At 60.4% G+C, this 15084-nt stretch overlaps 1 protein-coding gene across 5 annotated transcripts in view; it reads left to right on the forward strand.

The window, feature by feature from the left end:
* The window catches only part of LOC136399599 (calmodulin-binding transcription activator 1-like), a 729052-nt gene that overhangs the window by 628341 nt on the left and 85627 nt on the right, over positions 1–15084 (forward strand). For all 5 annotated transcript variants that reach the window (XM_066374925.1, XM_066374924.1, XM_066374926.1 and 2 more), the window contains 2 exons: positions 7669–7809; positions 9912–11758. In XM_066374925.1, the coding sequence (XP_066231022.1) occupies positions 7669–7809; positions 9912–11758 (1988 nt within the window). The remainder of the gene's footprint in view (positions 1–7668; positions 7810–9911; positions 11759–15084) is intronic.

Below are 15084 nucleotides of genomic sequence, written 5' to 3' on the forward strand. Positions count from 1 at the left end.
CACTGCCTGTCCTCTCTGCCCTCGGCCTGGGCCAGGAAGGATGGGTTGCAGTTAAACTCCAGTGAGAAGAGGGTTCCCGGGCCCACGTGGCCCCTGGATGCGAGGTAATCGCCAAAGCTGCTTCTCTCTCGGCCAAACTGAGCCTCCGACATCACCAGACCATCAGAGAGCTTCAAGTACATTCACGCTCTTCCTACAGCGGCGTGCAGAATTCCGGGAGATTCTAGAGCCTCAGGATGGCCCGCGACGCCACATTCGTGTCCAGTCAGCAGGGCCGGTGCCCAAACACTGAGCCAGGGCCACTGTGTCACGGAGTCTCTAGGAGATGGTCGGTGTGGCCACGTGCAGAGGTGCAGGGAGCACCACACCCACGCGGCTGGCTCCCCTGACATCACAGCTGTGACACTCCTGATTGGGAAGCCCCTCCTCCTGGCCTCTCCCCAGCGGGCTGAGGTCCGTCCCAGCTGGGAGGGGCAGTGGCTGTGTTAAGTTCTCAGGCACTCCGCCTTCTCCAGGGCACCGTGACCACTGGAGCACACCTGTGCCTCCCCGTGAAAGACGGGGGTGGGGGGGGCGGGAGTCAGGTCCCACTGACCCACATCCCCAACATCCAGAACCAGGAACTGCAAACCCATTCAGGCTACGGCACCTACGTCCCTGAGCACACGTGCCATCCTGTCCCCAACCAGCCTCCAAACTCTTCAAAATGAGATTTCTGACCATGTCCTCAGGACCAGTAGGAGACTGAGAGTTGAAGACGAGCCAGGGAAATTGAATAGTATGTGGGTGTCTGGATATGAGAAGTTAAACCTAATGAAAACGTTATCCAGTTGAACCAAGAAATCAGAGGCAGAGCCTTTATCCCTGTCAACAAGAGTACAGCGAAAATTAAACCAACGCGCTGCCATTTCCCACTGACTTTGTTGCCATGGAGACTGCCTTCCCATGTCAACAACTCCAAGGAGGAATCCAGTTGGGCTCATTCACGCACTGAGAGGCCTTTGTCATGCAGTTCCTTAAATAGGGTGACCACACATCCCGGGCCACCAGGGAGCATCCCAGTTTGTACCATCGTCCCTCTGGATGATCACCACACCGGTCTGCCTCCAAGGTGACCTGTCTGGGCAGCAAGCTATATGGTCACCCTTTTTACAGGTCTTTACTGAGCATTGAGAACTGGATGCACCCAGGCTGGTGGGGGCAAGAAGGAAGGGCCCCCCACCACTGGGGGCCTCTGTTGGGCCGGGTTATCTCTGTAACCAATGTGCCACTTGTTATCTGCTCCTCACACCACCAAGAAACCTCTTCCCTTGCAGAAAAGGCCAAACATCTGTTCCGGCAGGCGCCGCCAGTGCCGTTACTGGAGTGGCCCACGCTCTGGCTGGTGCACCCTGGTCCTCCTTCTAGAAGACACTGCTGCACAGGGCAAAGGGGCAGCCAGCTAGCGCTCCCCGGCTCGTGGGGCCGCCATGGAGTGAGGGCCTTCCCGAGTTCTCCTTTCTGACTCCTTGTCCAGTTCCCCTCCAATGATGTTTCAGGGCAGAAGGGGTCTCTGGCTCGGGGCCCTTGACCCTGGCCAGCCTCAGCTCTCCTGTGGATGCACCGAATCAGGATCCTCGGCGTGGGGCTCACTCATCTGGGTGTCTTTAAAGTCCCTTAGGGCACAGTGACAGGTCGTCAGGTGAACCAGAGCTGGGCACCCACTTTGCAGATGAGGAAAAGGTCCAGAGAAATCAGAGATCTTCCTTGCATCTGTCTCCCACCGGCCCTCCGCATGTCTGGATCCCGGCCACTTCTTCCTGCACAGCTCATTCAGACACGGGGCTCAGGGTCTGCCCTGGCCGTCAGTAACGTCCCACCGCTGCTTAGAGTAGCCGTGTCAGGAATACCCGCTGTGGTTTCCGCTGACAATGAAGAGGAGGCCCTTCTGGGTCCCCATGTCTGACTAGGTGGGTCCCCTCCCCAGTCCCACCCTCAGTGACTAGAAATCCAGGCAAGGAACCCCCGTCTGAGAGCCCAACACTGCCCCCACCAGTCCTACCTTCTCTGAGAGGAGTCTTTTTGGGGGTTCCCCATCTTTCATAGAAGTGTCATCCCCTAAACGCCCCCCCAGTCTCCACGATGAACGTGGCCAGGCCTCCGGGAGCCCCAGCGGCCCAGGTTCAGCCACTGAGACATGTTCCTGGCCCAGGACTCCCTCTCACTCTTGCTGGCCCCATATCTTCCGGGAGCAGGTCCACAGCAGGTCCCGCCTCCTGCTTCCTGCCCTGCGCCCTGGGGACCCAGACCCTTTCCTCTGCCGTGGTCCAGGTGCCACAGCCAGTCCGGTGACCACACGCTCTGACCCAGCTGTCCTGGCTCCAGGGAGGAAGGTCACAATGGAGGGGCCAGGGCCTTGAGAGCTTGTGCCCCTCCCCACCAGCCCACCTGGCCCTCGGAGACAGTGGCACCCTCCATAGAGAGAGGGCAGGAGACAGCGGGGGGGGGGGGCTGGGGAGACAACCTCTAGCCCAACCCCACGTTTCTGGGTTACCTACACAGTCACCAGCTCCCCGGCCCCCACCCCGTAGACCAGAGTCCCTCTCTCCGGGAAGTGCAGTGTCTCTAGCTTTGAGTGAGCAGGAATCCCAGCCTCTGGGTGGAGCAGCACCCCTTATCCATCCAGGCATTCCTAGGTCCCTGGGGGGCAGTGCTGGCAGAGAGACCCTGGCAGGCAGCTGGCTCAGCCTGACACTGCAACCCCTCACTGCCCCCACTTCTCTGCTGTGTGACCTTGGGCAGGTTGCATAACTTGCTGAGTTTTGGTTCTCAATAAGGACAATAATTCATTCTCAAAGAATTGCTAAGAGATTAAACACGTAATCTCCCTATGCCAGGGGGTCAGAATAGCACAGACTGGGTGGCTTAAATGAGTTCATTTTCTCATAGAAATTAATTTTCTCACCATCTGGTGGCTGGAAGTCCAAGATCAAGGTGTCGGCAGGGTTGGTTTCTGGTGAAGCCCCTCTTGCCGCTTGCAGAGGGTGGGCCGCCTTCCTGCTGTGTCCTCCGTGGCCATGGCCAGGCTCAGTGTGTGCACTCTCCTGGTGTCTCTTGCTTCTTACAAGGATACGAGTCCTGTTGGATTAGGACCCCCCACCCTCATGACCTCATTTAACCTTATTAATCTCTTGGAAGGCCCTGTCTCCAAACAGTCACTTTGGGTTTAGGGCTTCAACCTAAGAACCTTGTAGGGACACGGTCTGTCTGTGCAGGGGGTGACAACTGAGCTTGACCTGGGCTCAGGCCTCATCTGCCCTAGCCAATGCTCTCTGCCTCTCCCCTGAGGCTGGGGTGGAGCAGCCACACCTGAAGAGCCAGGTCCCCCACGCCACCCCCTGCTCCCCCTCCAGCCTCCCCTCCCCCCTCCAGCCCCCAGCTCCCCCTCCAGTCCACAGCTTCCCCCTCCAGCCCCACCTCCCCCCTCCAGCCCCCAGCTCCCCCTCCAGTCCACAGCTTCCCCCTCCAGCCCCACCTCCCCCCTCCAGTTCCCAGCTCCCCCCTCCAGCCCCTCTTGCTCCCCCCTCCAAGCCCCCCTCACCTCTCCAGCCCCCAGCTCCCCCCTCCAGCCCCCCTCCTCCTTTCAGCTCCCCCCCTCCAGCTCCCAGCCCCACCCGAGCTCTCCACTCCCCCCTCCAGCCCCACCCCCAGCTCTCAATTACTTGTCACAGCAGTTGGCTGCCTCTTGGGTAAATTGTGCATCAGAAGATGCTCTCCAAAGCATGGCCCCATGCTGGTGTCCTTGATTTCATTTTGATTATTCATATTAGTGGGACCGCTGCTGTCTAGCCAGGGGTGGTAATTAGGGTAAGTGCTGGGTACAGGCCAGGTCCGAGCTGGCATGGGCCGGTGAGCTCCTGTGACAGCCACCCCAGCCTCCTCTCAGAAGAACAGTCCTCACACAGGGCGTGCTGCAGGCGGCCCAGCCAGGGCCGGTGTCGGGCCGGGGCACACGTGTTCCAGAGCAACAGCGGAACTGCTGATGACGCCACGGGAGCACCCCACAACACGCCACCCGCTGGGACCAGTAGGGACCCCCGGGCAGCCCTGCCCTGTGCCTGAGCCAGCTTGGCCCCGGGCATGTCCTGTCTGTCACCCTCCCCTGTCCCAGGCTTCCTGGGCACACAGTCCCCCTCCACCACTTGGGCAGGCCCAGGTCCCCACTGGGCTGCAGCACTCTGAACAACCTTCCCTCTGGCCGAGGTGACCTGCTGTGGCCTGGAAATGAGGATCGATCCTGCTGACCCAGAGCCACCAGGTTGTTTCCAGAAATTCCCTTCCTCCTCCTGCACCCCTAGCCCAGACCCTGCCCTCACGGGTCATTGAGTCCCCCAGCTGCTGCCTGTAGGAAGGGGGAAGGGTGGGGAGGGGACCTCCAGTGCGCGCTCATTAACCTTCCTTTCACACAGTGCTCTTTTCCCTGTGGAAATCTCCTTTCCCGCTGATTCATTACGTGGCGGGAAGCAGAGCATGACATGTTAAAAGCCGTCTTGATAGTATTTGATATTCAGTACTAACAACTCACCACCTCTGAGAAGGGGGTTTCTCCCCCCACTGGAGGGGGAGGGAGGCAATCTGCATATTGGATGTTTCAAGACAGTAGGTAATTTACATTAAGCATCCAGAAATTCTCTGCTCGCAATCTGTCACCCTTCACTGGGTTTTCATTTTATAACCTTCACGACCGCAGGAGGGGAGGAAGAGCAGGGAGAAGGCAGTGGGGGACCCCCACAGGGGCCTGGGGCTGGAGCAGAAGCCCCATCTGAGGACTGAGCACACCATTGTCAAGGATGACGGGCCCTAGCCAAGAGTGACCGGATGTCTGCCACTGGGGACTGGCAAGCCCACCCCGCCCCCCGAGACCTCTGGGCGTGCTGTGGCCACTTGGCAGGAAGCCAGAGGTGGGTCTCTTCTCTCCGGACAGCCAAGTTCAGAGTCGGTGGGGGTTTCCCCAAGGTCACCGGCTCTGGTTCCATGAGCACCGTCTGCTCCGTCTGCTCCAAGTGGCCCAGAGGCAGACGCCACGCCCAGGAGCTCCAGGGGACTGGACGGTTCTGCTCCCAGACCTGCAGCGCCTGCAGAACTGAGGCTCAGGATGGAGCTGTGTTCCCCATCCTGACCACATGGGGGGAACCCCTGGAGTGCTCTTCACAAAGCCTGGGCACCACCCCAGACCGAGGATATCAGAACCCCCCCGGCTGTGGGTGGGAACAGACACTGGGACGTGCCATCTGTATGTGCAATACTGCAGGGGGGGGGGGGGCGCTTGAGTCCTGCGTGCCGTCCCCCCGCCCAGCTTCTGTTTACTCATCTGTAAAATGAGGAGCCTGGGAAAGGCGCTCAGCCAAGGGGCCCAGGGCATGGGGACAGGCCGGGGAACCCTGGCCCTCACTGCTGCCTCAGCCAGGCCCCCTCTGCTATTAGCTGACTTCCATATTGGATTTCCAGGTGAAGGTTTATTTGATAAACAGGTTCCATGATGGCCATGAGGTTTGCAAACCCCTGGCCTAGGCCTTCCATTCCAGCTGCTGGGGACAAGGTGGCCTGAGCCAGCAGGAGCACAGCCCCCTGGTGCTGCTGGAGGGTTCCCCAAGGGACCCCACGGCGGGGGCTGCCCACCTGAGGAAAGGGGGGTCAAACTCACCACCACGCCCTGCCCGTGCCCACCCATAGCACTCCGAACAGGCACCCATGACTTCAAGCCCCGACACCAGACAGCCTGGAGAGCTGGGGGACAGGAGCCCTCGGCACCCCGCCCATTTCCTTTATGACCTGCCAGAACCCAAGACCCGCTGAGACCAGGCCCATGGGCCGTGGTGCTGGTGAAGCCCCAAGGCCTTCTGGAAGAGCCTCAGCAGGATGGAGCGGACAGCAAGGACCATGAGTGTGTCCCCAGGGCAGGTGTGCAGGAAAGGACGAGCACCCACGGGAATTCCGGGCAGATCACAACCCTCCCTTTGCAAAACTACAGAAGTTCCATCTAACGGTGCCAGTGCTGACAAGGTGGACTCCGGGGAGCTCCCCTCCCAGCCCCCGGCGTGCCGAGGCTGAGCCTTCTGTGGATTTCACTGCAAGAACCCCCGTCCCCGTAGCATCAGCCATGGGGCGAGGCCAGTGGTTTGTGCTGCGTGTCACCATCCTCGCCGCGCACGGCTGTGACAGCAGCAGCTCTGTTGGGTACACGTGAGGTGGCCCCAGGAGTGGATCAGGTTTCCTCTGAGCCACCATGTCAAGCAGATGCTATGCTACCCCCATTGTACAGATGAGGAAACTGAGGCTCAGGGTTCGTGACTTGCTCCAATTTACACAGCAAGTAAAGACCAAAATCTGGACTCAAATCTAGGTGGAAATCTCCTTTCCCGCTGATTCATTATGTGGCGGGAAGCAGAGCATGACATGTTAAAAATCATCTTGATAGTATTTGATATTCAGTACTAACAACTTACCACCTCTGAGGAGGGGGCTTCTCCCCGCACCGGAGGGGGAGGGAGGCAGTCTGCATATTGGATGTTTCAAGACAGTAGGTAACTTACATTAAGCATCCAGAAATTCTCTGGCCCAGCCCCTGCCCGCTGTGTAGACTGTCTCCCTGTGCGTCTGTGTCCTGGCGCCCCTCACAGACAAGGGCTGGCGACGTGAGTCGTAGCAGACAGCCCTTCCCCCGGGTCCATGTGAGAAACTCAGCCACAGGAGGAAGGAATTGTTCTTGTATCGGCAAAGTCACCGGTGTCTCCCTGGTGTGACCCTGAGCCCTGCTCCTCCCAGACTGCCTGCTCCCCCCACCCGTTCTCCCCTCTCAGCAGCCTGGGTCCCTCCTGGAACCTCGGGGCTGTTGGTTCACTGCCTCTGGACCCCAGAGAGAGCTGGGCTGTGCCACGTGCCCAACGTGCCACCCAGGGCTCGGCCACCTCTTGGCCGGGCTGCCGCGGCTGAGAAAGGAGAGCGGAGAGAGTGAGCATGAACCCCAGCCAGCCCACACACTCGGCCAGGCAAGTCTGTGTATTTTAGACTTCTGGCCCCATCTTGCCAAGCAGGTGTGGAGACAACCCTCTGCCATTCAGGGACACCCCCCCCCCGTGTCAATACTAGGGGCAGCAGAGGTCCAGGGCCAAGGAGGGTTGAGCCAGCCAGGTGGCTGGCCAGGCATTAGTGGGCACCCACCGCCCAGGCCGTGTGAGCCCTCAGCCCTGTCCCCGCAGCCCCTGAGGCGGAAAGGTCCGGGGGGCTCAGGCAGCTGCAGCAGTCCTCTGGGCCAGCCTCCTCCCTGGGACAGTGCTGGGAGCCGGACCCCAACTCCCTCTCCTCTCATCTCTGCCACCTGCAGTCTAGGAAGGCCCCATCTCTTTTCCTCCAGGATCCCTGGAAGAGCCACCCTGGTGCCCTTGGACTCTGGGGGAACCAAAGCCAGTCTCGAGGCATCCACTCCCCTGGCTGGACACAGGGAAGGGGGGAGGGGGAAGGGCAGGGAGCTCCCCAGCGGGGCCTGGTGGGCTCCCCTTCCCTCCTGATTTGTCCCTCCAGCCAGCCTCCTAGCAGACCTGGGGCTGCGCTCTGGGAGGGCCTGGGTCCCATGCTTCTAGGCGGCGTCCACACCCCCTGGCCCTGACCGCCCTCCTCTGTCTCCCCCAGTCCACGGCATCAAGTGGACCTGCAGCAATGGCAACAGCAGCGCGGGCTTCTCGGTGGAGCAGCTGGTGCAGCAGATCCTCGACAGCCACCAGACCAAGCCGCAGCCGCGGACCCACAACTGCCTGTGCACCGGCAGCTTGGGTGAGCGGGGCCCCGGGGGGCAGCTGGGCGCGACAGGACCAGGGCCGAGGGCCATCTGCCAGGCAGCGGGCACGCCTTTCCTCTTCAGGGGTCGCAGTGATGTCCAGGGAGGGAAGGGGGTTGGCCCGGAGTCAAGTGACAACACGGCACCCAGGACCCACCCACCGTGGTCCTGCCCCACTAGCTGCAGGACAACCCACTTGGGCAGGAGAGAGCGGCTTCCAGGGAGGCAGCTCCCCTAGGAGTGGGGGCAGCAGAGCTGAGGGGTGCATGCGGATGGGCTCCAGGCCTCAGACCACCCACTGCAGTGCCCTGCAGGCCTCCTCAGACCACCCACGGCAGTGCCCTGCAGGCCTCCTCAGACCACCCACGGCAGTGCCCTGCAGGCCTCTGCTGCCCTTGGGCTGGGTCTGCAAGAAGCCCATGTTCCCCGGCACCAGACCAACCCTGGCTTTTCAGGAAAATCCGTTCTGAATCAATGGGACCCCTCCCGCTGAAACTCTTTCTTTAAGGACCGTCCTCTTGGAGAATGTGAAGTGTCCAGCACTATGCATCTGAATGTATCTTTTTCCGATAATGGCATTTGCTCTTTGAAATGTGCGTTCTCTACTCCCTGAGCTGCCTTAATTAGCCATTTCCATTAGAGGGTCACGTCACTTCTCCGCGCCGTCTTCACGTGTGTAGGCATCCTGGTGGCGAAGCTGTAACAGGGTCAGGGGACTAGTCACCCTTCTACAAAGAGAAAAATGGCCCTTATCCGACGGACTGAAAACGATGACAGAGGGGGAGAGGGGAGAGAAGCTGTCCCCCCGGACGCAAGGCCCAACTCACTGGAGCTCAGAAGCACTCTGCGCTGGGCCTCTTCCTTCGCCGCTGAACTAGGGGCTTGGGGCTCTGTCCTGGCTGCGTCTTAGAAAAAACTGTCCCGCAAAGAGCTGAGGACAGGCCAGCTAGCTAAAGAGAGGATGGTGGCCCCAAATACCTTTTGGCCTCCGGAGCAAAGTCTGACCGATCGCCCATTGGTCCCTGCCAAGAGCTAATCCACAGAGTGCCTCCCTCAAAAACATGCCCCTCCCTCTCTGCTCCCTGTCCCAGGGTGGTTCCCCACTACCTGGCGGAAAGGGACTCCCTGAAGGTACTCCCTGAAGTGCCATGCCTCATGAGCAGGGGTGGAGGCTTCCAGCAGCCGGACAGAGGGACCAGGCATCCATCCTGGGCTGAGCCCCCAGCCAGCAAGAGCCTTCCCAGGGAAGGCGTCTGCTCTGATAGTGGAAGGGGTTGCCCTGGAGATGGCATCCTCTCCAACCTCTCCTTCCCCGCCTCCCCTGTCCTGGGGCACTGCAGTCACTATTTGAAAAGCAAGTCAAGGATGGTGTGGAGCAGGGGTCCCCAAACTTTTTACACAGGGGGCCAGTTCACTGTCCCTCAGACCGTTGGAGGGCCGGACTATAAAAAAAAAACCTGAACAAATCCCTATGCACACTGCACATATCTTATTTTAAAGTAAAAAAAAACAAAACGGGAACAAATACAATATTTAAAATAAAGAACAAGTAAATTTAAATCAACAAACTGACCAGTATTTCAATGGGAACTATGGGCCTGTTTTTGGCTAATGAGATGGTCACTGTCTGGTTCCATATTTGTCACTGCTAGCCATAACAAGTGATATGGTGCACTTCTGGAGCTGTGACGCGTGCATCCCACATCACTGTACATGAGCGACGCCGTGCTTTGAAGACCGCCACATACAGTACTCTCACTGACCACCAATGAAAGAGATGCCCCTTTGGAAGTGCGGCGGGGGCCGGATAAATGGCCTCAGGGGGCCGCATGCGGCCCGCGGGCCGTAGTTTGGGGACCCCTGGTGTGGAGGAAGGTGACACAGGGTGTGTGAGAGCCCCAGGACTTGGGGTCGGGGGCCCCAGACCCTGAGGGACTGCGCCACGCCTGCTCTGGGGGCTCAGGGACCTGCCTAGGCTCCCCAGCAGGGCTGTGCCAGGTCCCAGCTGCTCAGAGATGGGGCCTGCCGCAACCCCGGCTCTGACTCTCTCTTTGTGTGCGTGCATGTGTGTGTGTGCGTGTGCTTCTGATCTCTGCAGGAGCGGGCAGCAGTGTGCATCACAAGTGTAACAGTGCCAAACACCGCATCATCTCGCCGAAGGTGGAGCCACGGACAGGGGGCTACGGGGGCCACTCGGAGGTGCAGCACAATGACGTGTCCGAGGGCAAGCACGAGCACAGCCACGGCAAGGGCTCGGGCCGCGAGAAGAGGAACGGCAAGGTGGCCAAGCCCGTGCTGCTGCACCAGAACAGCACTGAGGTCTCCTCCACCAACCAGGTCGAGGTCCCCGACACCACCCAAAGCTCCCCTGTGTCCATCAGCAGCGGTCTCAACAGTGACCCCGACATGGTGGACAGCCCTGTGGTCAGCGGCGTGTCCAGCATGGCGGTGGCCTCCGTGATGGGGAGCTTGTCCCAGAGTGCCACGGTGTTCATGTCGGAGGTCACCAATGAGGCCGTGTACACCATGTCCCCCACCTCCGGCCCCAACCACCACCTCCTGTCACCCGACGCCTCGCAAGGCCTTGTCCTGGCCATGAGCTCCGACGGCCACAAGTTCGCCTTCCCCACCACGGGCAGCTCAGAAAGTCTGTCAATGCTGCCCACCAACGTGTCCGAAGAGCTGGTCCTCTCCACCACCCTTGACGGTGGCCGGAAGATTCCGGAAACCACTATGAACTTTGACCCCGACTGTTTCCTCAATAACCCAAAGCAGGGCCAGACGTACGGGGGTGGTGGCCTGAAGGCCGAGCTGGTCAGCGCCAACGTCCGGCACTCCCCGCCTGCGGAGAGGGGCTTTAGCTTCAGCACTGTCCTCACCAAGGAGATTAAGACCGAGGACACCTCCTTCGAGCAGCAGATGGCCAAAGAGGCGTACTCCTCGTCTGCAGCGGCCGCGGCGGCTGGCTCCCTCACCCTGACCGCGGGGTCCGGCCTGCTGCCATCGGGCGGCGGCCTGAGTCCCAGCACCACCCTGGAGCAGATGGACTTCAGTGCAATCGACTCCAACAAAGACTACACATCCAGCTTCAGCCAGACGGGCCACAGCCCACACGTCCACCAGACCCCTTCCCCCAGCTTCTTCCTGCAGGACGCCGGCAAGCCCCTCCCCCTCGAGCAGAATGCCCACAGCGGCCTGAGTGACTCTGGGGGCACCTTTGTGATGCCCACGGTGAAAACGGAGGCCTCGTCGCAAACCAGCTCCTGCAGTGGCCACGTGGAGACAAGGATAGAATCTACCTCCTCCCTCCACCTCATGCAGTTCCAGGCCAATTTCCAGGCCATGGCGGCGGAAGGGGAGGTCACCATGGAGACCTCACAGGTGGCCGAAGGGGGTGAGGGTCTGATCAAGTCTGGGGAGCTGCAGGCCTGTAGCTCCGAGCACTATCTACAGCCTGAGAATCCCGGGGTGATCCGCAGCACGGGCGGCGTGCCCATCCTCCCGGGAAATGTGGTTCAGGGACTGTACCCCGTGGCCCAGCCCGGCCTCGGCAACACCTCCAACATGGAGCTCAGCCTGGACCACTTCGACATCTCTTTCAGCAACCAGTTCTCCGACCTGATCAACGACTTCATCTCCGTGGAGGGGGGCAACGGCACCATCTATGGGCACCAGCTGGTGTCGGGGGACGGCGCGGCTCTCTCGCAGTCGGAGGACGGGGCCCGCGCCCCCTTCACCCAGGCGGAGATGTGCATGCCTTGTTGTAGCCCCCAGCAGGGGAGCCTGCAGCTCAGCAGTGCCGAGGGCGGGGCCAGCACCATGGCCTACATGCACGTTGCTGAGGTGGTCTCGGCCGCCTCGGCCCAAGGCACCCTGGGCATGCTGCAGCAGAGCGGCCGGGTGTTCATGGTGACCGACTACTCCCCAGAGTGGTCTTATCCAGAGGTAAGAGGCTGCTGCCACCAACCTCCTCACCTGCTCACCCTCCAGCCTGAAGGTACGGGGAGCTCGTTTGCATGCGGCTCTCCAGACTAGACAGACCAAGTGGTCCCCTCCCTCCGCCCCCAGGTCCCTGGACAGACCCTCCCCCATCTCAGCTGGGGTTCTCAGTCTCCATCACAGCCAGGAGCTCTAAAGTCAGGGGTCTCCCTGAGCCCAGGTGGCCCTAGCTCCAGCCAGAGCAGTCCGCTGTCTCCTGGCTTATGTGTTAAGATTCCACCTACATTTTGCTTTGTTTCGGGGGGGGGGGTATTGGGGGGGGCCTAGGACTGCTACTACAAACAAACAAAACAGAGAAAAAGTATCTGAAAGTGACTGCCATCGAGCATCCGTGTGCACTGCTCGGGCCGTGTGCACTGTTCGGGCCGTGTGCACTGCTCGGGCCGTGCAGGGTGCTGGCCAAAGGCCATGCCCCTTCCAGACCCAGGTGCCTGCAGGGGGTCCTGGGAGGATGCCCAGTTCGGGACTGGTAATGGGGTGCCCTGAGAGGGGAGGGCTTCCCAGAGCCGGACCCTGCTTCAGAGTCCCCATGGGCTGTGGAGAGAAGCATAGTGGTTGAGGGCGTGTCTCAGGGCACTCCAAGGTGTGGATTCTGGCTCTGCCACGACCTTGCCTCTCTGTGACTCAGTTTCCTCAGCTGTAAGATGAGGCTGTAACAGTACCTGCCTCAGGTGTGCAGCCAGGAGCGCTCAGTACAGGCTTTGGCCCGCAGCATGTCATCAGTGAGTACTGGTCACGATTCCTCGGCCATCACGGCTCACAGCCCTGTGTTCTTTTTCACATCCTCCTGCCGTGGAAACTGGCAAGTCCATTGGTTGACTGGGTATGACCGAGGTGGGGTCACCTAGACTGTAGGCCTCAGTGTCACAGTCTTGACCAGGAGGCTCACACCTCCTCTGCCTCCTTTCTTCATGGCAAAGCCAAGGCAGTCTCCGTGCTGATACCCCTGGCATTCCAGGCCTGGTGCCACACTTCCTAGCCAGCAACCTTGGGCAGGGAGTGCCCTTCCTCATTGCCGTGTGTGAGGACAGAGTGTGGTGCTCAGGTGGCACCTGTCTCTCTGTCCACCTCCACTGCTTCCCTCACTGGCCCCCAAGACTCTGGAAGATGCCAACCTGTGTCCTCTTGAGGCTCCATGTGACTCCATCAGCAATACTGGTCTCAGTGACACTCTCCTAGCACCCACCACGTTTACCCAGGGTGACAGGTCAGCCCAGCCCCGCAGCTTGCCTGCCACCATGCCGCGGCGCCTAGGAGAACAGTTCGTAAGGAGAGGGCAGGAGGCAGGGACCAGGCTTCCCTGAGGTCTGACCGAGTCGGGCTCTCTGGGGGTCCGTGTTCTCCCCTGTGGACAGCCGAGAGGGGAGGCCTCGAGGCCTTCCGAGTCCTAGGACCTGGGAGGTTTGGTCCTCGAGACACTTCGAGGCTTCCCGGAGCCTGGGTCCTGCAGGACTTGGAGGGTGGAGGAGGACCCGCCTGCAGGTCCCTAAACTGCGCGGGGGAGAAAGTTCCGCAGCTGGCCACGCGAGGGCGGCACGGGAACAGGAAAGGGAGGACAGTCTGGGCGCCGCGCGGAGGGAGCGTCCAACCCTCGGTGCGTCTGGCTGCCTGGAAACAAAAGCAGCTGCCATTAAATTTGATTTGGAAAATGCTCAGACACCACCCTGCCAGGTCCTTTGAGGCCGATATTGCCTAGTGGTGAGACCTCTGCAAAGGCCCCAGGGGCTCTACTCCCCCTACAGTCCCCGGTCCAGCGGCAGGACCACGCCCTCCCAGGCTCTAATGCAGGAAGCCCCGCCTCCTCTCCTGCCCCGCCCCTCCCCTCAGAGCCCCCCGCGGACACGCCTGCCCCTCTCCTTCTCCACAGGCCAGAGGCCAGCTTGCTGACCGCGTTAGGAGTCTGCTTCTAGCCAGCTCTGCCATGCCCACGGAGGGCTCTGTGGGGAGACAGCGGGCCCAGGACACTCCCTTGTTTGTAAATGTGGGGTCGTCGCTCAGCGCCCCCCACCCCAGCTCTAAAATCAGTGCTGCCCAGGCACCCACTTCCCAGGAATGCTGAGGCTGGAGCCATCTTGCTTTCTCTTTTCAGAGGGTCCCCGCCCCCGCCCACAGGCAACCCCTACTTCTGTGTGCTACTCCCCTCTTCACCTCCAGCTGCGGCTGCTCACCACACGCACACGCGGGCATGCGCGATCACACACACACACACACACCACACACACACACACACACACACACACACACACACACACACACACACACGGGAGGTGCCTTGGGCCCCAGGATCTTCCCCAGGTACATCGGGAATCTGGGTCCTTTATCCCAGGACTAGGACTTTCCAGGACACAGCGACCTCAGATGGCATTTGTCGCTCCCTCCCCTCCCCCAATCCCTCTGCGTCATCCCCCTTCACCACCACTCCTGCGGAGGAGGCTGCAATTACAGCCTTCAGGTGCCTGCGTCACCACCATTCAGCGCAGCAAGGCGCGCGTCGCCATGGAAACCATCCCCTGAACTGAAGGATGCTGAGCGCATCCTGCGGCGGTTTCCATGGAGAAGGGCCTGATGTTCTCCAGTCATTTCTGCAGCCCTTTGTTCCTCCCCGCCGCCCCAGCCTCGTGCTAGCAGCTGCGATGGGCGTTATTTTTCTTCTCTATTCTCACACAGTACCTGTCTACAGCCTTTCCAAATCACTGCTCTCCCACTTCCTAGGAAACAGGGAGGACTGTGCCCTGAGCTGGCCTCTGGCGCAACCAGGCATCCCAGGGTCAGGTTCTGCCTGGGTCGTGGGACATGCTTCCCAGCCCTGCACCGCCCCAGCCCTGCCTCTCCAACAGATCTCCACATCTTCCTACTGAGCCAGATAGCAGAACCAAAGAATGTAAGGCCAGAGGGTCCCCTGGAAATCAGATGCCACCCAGAGAAGCTGGGCACTTGCCTAAGAACACACAGCCCCTGAGAGACAAGAGCAGGCTTCCTGTTATTGGCTCCTCATCTTGTGCCCTCTCCCCACTGCCCTCCAAACTCTGGTTGCCTTGCTGTAGAATGATTTCTTTAAAGCCTGCTGGGCCCAGAGGAGGCCCCACCCACGAGCACAGGGGACATGCCTTCCAGCCTGGGAGAGTGCCTTCCATAGTGGAACCGATGGGAGCCACCTCTGCCTCATCTGTCCAAAGACCCTATGCCAGCTCTGGGCTGGTCCGGGTTCCAGGAACATTGTGGGAACCTCAAGAACAAGCCCCATGTTGAGGCTGGAGGTCTCTCTAGAGCAG

This window comes from Saccopteryx leptura, chromosome 3 (assembly GCF_036850995.1).
Source record: "Saccopteryx leptura isolate mSacLep1 chromosome 3, mSacLep1_pri_phased_curated, whole genome shotgun sequence".
Lineage (NCBI taxonomy): Eukaryota > Metazoa > Chordata > Mammalia > Chiroptera > Emballonuridae > Saccopteryx > Saccopteryx leptura.